Here is a 9344-nt window from a genome sequence, read left to right on the forward strand (position 1 = left end):
ATTCCTAGTTACGCCACTGCTCTTAGACTGTATTCGTTGGGGGGGTGGTGGTCTCATGTTGAGGGCTTTAAGGGTCAAATTCCTTGACCTTAAAGTGGGCTTAGTATCTTTAATTATATTTAAGGTGACCATTTTTTCAGATTCAAAACCAAGACATTATTTTCAAAGAAATATTTCTACATATATGTAATGTATGCAGTGGTGTCACCCTAATGGTTTCCATGGGTTTCCGGAAACCCGTTGTTAAGAATCAAAAGTTTCCAGAAACCCATTATTTAATCTAAAAAATCATATAATTTTTGTCAAAAATTGAAAATTACAAATACAAATTTTGAAAATTTAGTAAACTTTCATGTAATAGTACTTCGGACAAAAAAATATACATATTTTCAAAATATATTTTTGGTAAAAATAATTTGGAAACCCGTTGTTCCAAAATTGGGGTGACACCACTGGATGTATGTATGTATGTATGTATATTTCTATTTTTAAATAGAAACATTGTATAATCATGGACGCACAATTACAAAAGAAAACATTTTCTCGAATGCTCTTATAAAACCCTACACAAGTCTGGATAAAAGCTATATTTAATGACCATACGTCATTTATTTCATTGCCCTGTCCTTTAGATTTATTTATATCCTATAATTACTCTTTTGTCCTATATTTTGTAATATCGAATATCGCTAAAAATATTATTATTATTTGTCACCGTAGTAATAAGCAAAAATTTTAAAGTTTCAACATTTAGTTGCATTTTATCACTGGACCACATGGTTCGGTGATTACATCCCAAATGTGAATCGCTACCAGGATAACCACCGCTACAAAAAACGCTCGTGCGGATCTCCTGTCGCACAGGAAAATTGCCGTACAGAAAACTGTCCAAATATTACTCAAAAATGCCCAAATCTTGTAATAAAAAGTACTTGCTGAGCAATATTTGGGCAGTTTTCTGTACGGCAATTTTTATGCGCGACGAATTTTCGTGCGACAAGAATCGCGCGAGCGATTTTTGTAGCAGCGGTTATCCTGGTAGGGATTCACATCTGGGATGTAACCCGTTTACCGGACCACATATTGTTCATCAAAGAAAATTCGATCAGCAGGTGCATTTGTTCCTGGTAAACAGAGACAATATTCAACTAATTTGCCAATATTTTTGTAGGAGACTGAAGGCTTTAAATATTTAAATCCATCTATTCTATAAAAAAAGTTTTTACATAAAATTTACTGGGTCTATCTCAAGGCTTACCAGGACAAATACCCAAAAAAACCAGTACTGTACTGGTAAAACCAGCACGAATAGTCACCTTATTTAATGTTTGTCACAAGTTGAAATAAATTAAGATTGTGGAAATGTGGATTCTTAATCATTCAAGAGTAGGAATGGCGAAAACGGCGATGGTCAGTTTGATAACAAAATGGCAATATTTCAAAACGATCGGAAGTTTATAGGAAAAGATACTAAATACTAAATTGCATTCCAAATTTCGAGAAAAAAGAATTACTTAGTCGAATAAATTTAGCACTTTTATTAGGTGAAATCATTATTCTGTTCTTATTACGGATGATTTTCAAATGCAAGACGTGAAGCGTAATGAATTTTAGTCGTCCGAAGTCGCAAAATTACTTGTTTATTAAATTCCGTACTATCTTTAATGTTTGTTACAAGTTGCAATAAATTAAGATTGAGAAAATGTGGATTCTTAATCATTTTGTCGAATAAATTTAGCATTTATATTAGTTGAAATCATTTTTTTTCTTATTATGGATGATCTTCACATACAAGACGTGAAGTGTAATAAATTATAGTCATGCAAAATGCACATTAATAATATGAAATGATTTTATACAATGGGTACTTATTCAGGGTTGATCATATGATGTTATCATAGTTGAATAAAACAAGCAAGTGTGGAATAAATACTAATATATTTAGTATGTAATTTATTCGGTTACAGTAAAATGTTCATTAAAATCGTAATTATCATCAGCGGTGTCACCGATTTCGATGACTTCCAAAGCGCCGACTAAAGAGTTTGTTTTCTTTTCCAATCGTACTTTTTGCTTCCGCTTCCTTTTAATGTCCTTCTTCTGTCTTTTTACGTTTTGCGTATTTCCTTCGAGTGTCATTTCTGGATCGACTTTGCGCTTCCTACCCGGATCTTGCTCGCTCGTATCTTTCCCCTTTCTTTTATTCTTCGACGACTGTATGTTGACCGATGAAGAAATTAAAGTATTTATATCGTCAAGTTGCATCTCATCATCTTCCCAACCAGCTTTGACGGGACCAGTGCTAGAAATCTGAAATTAAAATCCATATATAATATATGAAATGTCAACATTATTTCACTCAAATTGTAAAAGAAATCAGTGTATACTTGTGTTGCAAGATCTGCATTTGGATTACTGAGTTGGCCTAATATTTCAGTTTCCATGGCCTCGAATTTATTCAAGTCAAATTCTTCAGCAAAGCTGGACACGATTGTAGCTCCAGTGTGTTCACCATTTTCTATCAAATTTTCCGGTGGTAACGTGTAATACTTCACTTTACCGGTATTCCAATCCTCTAACAAAATTCTGGCTGCTGCAAATTGATCAGGGATGCCTCCCCTTTTATACCGTCCCATTCTTGACGCCAACTGAGCGAAAAAGTCCTGAAATTCAAATTGAATTGATTAAAGAAAAATACGTAAGGGCAAAATGATATCGATTCATTCAATGTTGAATTATTACTTGTGGAGATTCATAATTATGTAAATTATACAATTCCATGACCGTGTTTTTATTTGCTCTTTGTAATATGGCTGAAGCCGGAGTAATAGGGTCTTTAATATTTCCCACTTTAACAGCATTTTTCAACACCACTGCACTATCGCTGTCTTGTGAATTATTTGAAAATACAATTCCGGGACTATCTAGCAGTTTTATTTTCGAATCTAGTTGTACCACTTGCATACGTCTGAAATTAAACATTCAAATAAGAAAAATTGGATCATATTAAAAGAATAATATTTAAAAATGAATATTTACTTGGTTATTCCAGGAGTGCTTCCCACACCACAAGCCCTTTGTCTTTTGAGACTGTTTATAATAGAACTTTTACCAACATTGGGCAAACCTACTACACCCACTGTGATGGATGTTTTGATACCTTTATTGCGGCAGTAATTACCCAATAAAGACATCAATAAATCTGCTCCGACGCAAGCTGAACCTATAAAATAATAGGAAACATTTTTATAAGAATAAATTTTATACGTTGGAATTTTTCAAGTATAATAATAATAAATCACCTTTCATAATCTTCTCGTCTTTTTTTCCTTTAGACATTTTTTTATGTCCCAATCGATTCTGTTGATCTTGAGTGGAGGCTTTAAATGCAACAGCAGGTATTGATTTTCGCAAATATTTCAACCATTCGTCTAAGTTTGCTCGAGGTATCAAATCAGCTTTGTTTAAAATCATCACTAATCTCTTATTACCTGACGCTTCTTTAACGGCTTGTTCCACTTGTTCACATCTTGTTCCTAAAAGTAATCAAATACAATTATTAATATTAAGAATTAAACAACATATATATTATTAGTTCATTTGAAAACTGTGATACCTAATGGATCTCTTGCATCGACAACTTCTAAGATTACATCGGCTGATTGTAAAACCTTTTTAAATTCCTTATAGTAGGCTTTCAATGAATTTTCCTGTTTCTTGTCGTCTGTTCCATACTCGTCAGTCTTCTGTTTTTTTGATTCGAAAGCTTCGTGGATTCTTCCCCGCATGTCTGCATTGTCGACCTATCAATATTTAATTGTTTAAAATTTGATAATGAGAATGGGTTGAAAAATCAATAAAGCATTCAGTCAGTAACGATAAAAATAATATTTATACCAATTGTTCTACACCACCAGATTTCTTGATTTCATTAGTGGCTTCTTTTTGTTTTTCCCTTTCATCTGCAAGTTCTTGTTTTTTTAATTGCTTTTCTGCAATTTTTTGTTGTTTCATGGCTTCAACTTCTTTTAGAATATCATCTTTGAAAGGGCAAATATTCGGTATGATGACGGGCTTTTGTTTTTTTCCCTTTTTGGGATTCTTCTTTGCTTCTCTTTTGAGTTTTCTGTTGTGTTGCCTCACCTTCTTTTCGACTTTATATCGTAAAGCAGCTTTAACTCGCTTCGACTTTTTGTCTGAAATTATATCAAAAAATATATAAATTTTCGTTTAAAATATCCAATAACCAATTATTTGAACTTGGAATCAAATATTTATAGTTTTAACTAATTAAAAGCTTGTATAAATAAAAGGCACATCGCGTAAAACAAACTTTGAAACATAACCTAAAATATTTTGCAATTTCATATACTCAATTTGAGAATATTTACACGACCATAAAATTTTATAATCACAATTATATATATAAATACGTACTTAGGCAAAATTTTGCCATTGTAGAACATATAATTCAATGGCAAAATAGAAACAGATTATCAAAAGCACGTGGGTACCGCGAGTCAAACGTCAAATGAATCGTATTAGATTTTGGCCATAAGCACTTTCATTACAACTTTTATAATTTATCGAATACGCCACACATCGCTATGTACAAAAAAATGACATTATTGTAAAACGATTCCGCACAAAACGCACGTCACTAAAACCTGAACATCTAAGACCTGAAAATTCCATCCATCGAGATTTATCCACGTGAAATATCATATTAACGAGAACTCGAGTGCCAGATAATCCGTATTTGCGATTTTCGTGGCAAATATTGTTTGTGCGATCGCAATGTGCGAAATAATCCATTTACCTGTAAAATATACCATATTTATGAACGAATAGTTACTTTCCATAATAAAAAAAATCAAACGCTTTTAAATTCATAGTTGATATGCGTAAGGTGGAATAAAAGAAAAATATATGTTTCGGTATTTTTTTAATTGTCTTATTATACAATTTTAGAAATGTTAAATAAATTAGGCTTATAAATCAAATACACCGTAATTTTCGAATAACAATACTTTATGTTTTTCGTATAGGCAGGGGCGTCATTTGGGGGGAGAGGGGGGGGCAACTGCCCCCCCCCCCTAGATTTGAACGGGAATTTTATTCGATAAACAACCACAGAGACATCTATGGTGAGCAATATGGCGAAACCTAAGATATAACAATAACTAAAGGTTCGCAACAGAAAATTGGGAAGGAAACGCCAATTTTACAGGAATCGTTTCAATGAAAATTAAAAAAAATTAGCAAATTCTGATAAGAAACGATCGACCTAGACAAATCAAGGTCTGGCCAACAGCGAGACTTAGCGGGGAATCGAACTCGTAACATCAAGTACGAAATAATTCAACATTCACCACTAGACCACGCTGCTGGTTTTGATTATGAATTTGAATACTAAATTCTAAGCCAACAAAAATGGAATATTGAAATTCTTTTATATTATATAATAGGTATTGCAAATAAAATGATATTATAATAATAACATTATAGTTTTCAACATTTATTTAATGCTAATTTTATATTTTTTAGTTTAAAAAAACGTTCAATGTATTTTCAGGAGATAATTTTGTACTTTAAAATATGCGTTTATACCCAAATCTCGTAATAGATTCTTTAAAATTATTTTAATAAAATAATTTTATTGATAAAAAATGATTAAAATAAATAGTTAAAATTCATATAAACTCACTTTTTTATAAAATACACCCCCCCCCCCCCCTATCTAGAAAGTCATTCCTAACTGGTAAAAAATTTTGCCCCTTGACGCCTTGTGCATATGTATGTATGTATGTTGTTTTGAGTTCATTGACGATACCACCATTATTACACTATACATTCGATAATAAATACATATGTGTATTTATAATAAACTGTGGTTTTGTGTGTGTTAGATTTAATTTGAAAAGGTTGGCGTAAATTTTTAAACGACTCGCGTGGGAATATGTCACTCAACATATGAGAAAAGTTTCATTCAGTCGATATCGAAGGTTCGGCATATGTGATCTCGTATGTAATAGTAGTACATAACTATCTTTACGGTTGACCGCCCAACCTTCTACGGTTATATGTATGAGAATCACCATTTGGTAGACCGACCGGTATTACTAGCGACAGGGTCGAACTATTCAGACAATAAATGAACCTAGCTATTCGATTTCAAAAATAAATTTATCGGGCACAACATATATTTTTGATAAAAATTCAATTACACCCATTAATTGGCTGAATGAATTATATTAGCGCTTTAATTTCCACGATTTCAATAAATTAATTCTTTGTAAATGTTGATAACGATTTCGATAAAAATAATCAGCACTTCCATGCATTGTATTGACGTAATTTGTAATTTATGTACATGCTTACACTAATTATCAAGAGATTCGTGAAATGGGTCCACTCTACAGCACAAACTCAAAGTTGATGACCACCCGAAAAATGAACTCATCGTCAAAATGTTCCCTTTAAATGACGGTGTGTACAAGCCCTAAGATTACGAGTGGGGGTAGACGATTTCGTCGGCCCTTCCCATGAATCTCACGTATACACGTGTACATTTTTAATTTAATTTTTGGGTCTTCATCAACTCGGAGTTTATGCCGTAGGGGCCCACCTTCTAAAAATTAAGTATACATATTTTATTTTATTATACATATATACCAGGAAGGCTTGACAGGAAGACCCCAATGCGCCTTCCTGGCTAAATAAAATGTAGCATTTTTATATATCACTGTATTTCGTAACTCTGTAACATAAATCACTGTATTTCGAGAAGCTGAAAAATACGAAATTAACAATTAATTAATTAATTAGAGAATTAATCCATTGAGACATCTGTGGATTTTAGACTTGTACATAAATGTTTACGAATTGTATATACACATAATACAAAAGATTTGTGGCAGCAGGTAGGTTGATTTTTTTTTTGCCAATTTTAAGGAACCATTTCAACAGATCAGATAAAATTGGCAAACTCTGCTAAGAAACGATTGACTTGGACCCAAGTCTGACCAGCATTATAGCGGGCTCGAACCCAATAATCACTTGGTGCTAAACGGTAATTGGATTATTAGTCACATCACTATCGCCCAAAAGACAATTTTTGCCATGAAAATCGCGAATACGGAATATTTGGCACTCGAGTTCTCGTTAATATGACTTTTCGGCTACCAGATGTTCCGTTATACAGATATTAATGACTAGAGGTAGGATAGTCACAGTGCTATCCATTGTTCGGCAAACCTTTAACAATGCATTTACAACCTTTGAACAATACACGGCCCCCTCAGGCTCCGGTGACTATTAATGACTTTTGGGCGAGCGCTTTGTGACCAATAATCACCAAACCGTGCCAAACATACACGCTACCACTGAGCCATACTACTGGCTATATATTCATGCAGGGATCTGGAGCGGAGCGTGGAGCTGGAGCGCGGAACAATGGAGCAACGAGTTTTAGCACGGAGCCGGAGCACAAAAATTTATAGTGCTCTACTGCTCCGATATTTAGTTTTTATATATTAGAATTTCTTTCAGAATTTAAAAATAAATGCTTTGTTTCATTTATTTTTCAATTTATAGTGTCGTATAGTTATATTATTTGTATTTAATATGTATCTACATATGTATGTATTTTCATGATATATATTAAATATTTTAATAATAAATAAATTATCTTTAAATAAACTTTTATAATTTTTTATCATATATGAATAAAATTAATAAATTAAATAAATAAAGATGATTTTGATTTGATTTTTAAATGCTTTTTATTATTACGAAATTATGTTCACAATACATCTTATATCTATTTTAATAGCTACTGATCATTTTCTATTTTACAATTTAGTTTAATTTGGTTAGTAATCATAGTATTATATTATTCTAATGTTTATCTACAGCATAATAGAAAAAAGAGCTCAAAAACCTATTTACAATCCTTATAAATGCTCATAGCACATCTAATACATAATATTAATTAAAAACTCTCGATGACGAAAAGTCGATGACCTAAAGCAGATTGAGTTTAGGTAATCAGTGTAAAATAAAAATGATAAATAATATTCATTTATTTATTTTACAAAATCAATTAATCAAGCACACTCGTATAACAGATTGCTCCAAAGCGTCGAGTGTGCTAAAAAGATTAAGAAGTACAAAAAGAAAAAATACAAGTTAAATAAACAAATTATATATATACAAATATACAAATTAAATAAGGAAGAAATAACTAAATAAAACATGAAATCATAATTAAAAACACTAACTCAACCTTTCTAAATGGTCGCGACCTCCATAACTTAGGAAGTGGTGCAGAGAATGAAGAGAGACGTGACAAATGTCAATGGCACCATCCGGTGAATTTAAGAAACGGAGGCCGCGAGGAATGGGAGAAGAACTAAATGCCACAGTTCTAGCCAAAGGAGTGTGAAAAGGGGGACGATGGCAGGTCCATATCACACTCTCTGGAGCATGAAGGCCCAACTCAGCCAGGATAGACATATATATGATTGAATATGATTGCTATTAAAACTATTCGGAGCACGGAGCGGAGCTGGAGCGCATTTGGAGTAAGTACTTAGGTGTCGGAGCGGAGCTGGAGCAGAGCAACTCAAAAATGTAGTTGCTCCAGATCTCTATATTCATGTTCATATATTTTCAAATTTTATTTTTTTTATTTTTATTTTTTATTTAATTTACACCAAGAAGGCCTAACAGGTAAACCCAATGCGCCTTCCTGGCCAAAGACAATTATATAAACATATATGTACACCATTCATATATACACAAATACTTCCACGTATACACAAATACACATTCATACATACATAAATATAATAAATACACATATATACATATACATACATACACACCTACACATATATATATTCACATATACATACATATACATATATATATATATATACATATACACATACACATACAATACATACATCCATATACATACAAACATTATACATGCATATACACATAAATCATTACAATTAGTTATTGAGTTCAATTGACTCATATTAAATAGTTCTGACATAAAAATTAATTCATTAGGAACAAAATTCAAACTCCTAGGATTAAAATCACCCAAGATCATGACTTTCCTGCCAGCCAAAACATTAAAATTATTTTGCAAATTTGAAAAAAATTAATTTATAATTCGGAGGAGATTCATTCGGAGAAAAATACAGTACACATATTAAAATAGAAAAATTCTTTAAGCGAAGTTCAACCCAAATATGTTCACCGATGGTATTGAGCTGATCAAAAAGGCGAACAGATTGAAAACTAGCAGCTCGTACAGTGAGAAGTACTCC

General features: G+C 32.2%; 1 protein-coding gene and 1 long non-coding RNA gene across 2 annotated transcripts in view; both read right to left on the minus strand.

The window, feature by feature from the left end:
* The window catches only part of LOC143912468 (uncharacterized), a 258387-nt gene that overhangs the window by 121066 nt on the left and 127977 nt on the right, over positions 1-9344 (minus strand). The window lies entirely within an intron of this gene.
* On the minus strand, positions 1919-4654 carry Ns1 (Nucleostemin 1). Its single transcript, XM_077431395.1, has 8 exons — positions 4438-4654; positions 3898-4196; positions 3617-3803; positions 3303-3536; positions 3040-3223; positions 2743-2968; positions 2388-2663; positions 1919-2310 (listed from the first exon to the last, which is right to left on the minus strand). The coding sequence occupies exons 1-8, from the start codon at positions 4454-4456 to the stop codon at positions 1954-1956; spliced, it is 1782 nt and encodes a 593-aa protein (XP_077287521.1). The 5' UTR covers positions 4457-4654; the 3' UTR covers positions 1919-1953.

This window comes from Arctopsyche grandis, chromosome 5 (genome assembly GCF_051622035.1).
Source record: "Arctopsyche grandis isolate Sample6627 chromosome 5, ASM5162203v2, whole genome shotgun sequence".
Taxonomy (NCBI): domain Eukaryota; kingdom Metazoa; phylum Arthropoda; class Insecta; order Trichoptera; family Hydropsychidae; genus Arctopsyche; species Arctopsyche grandis.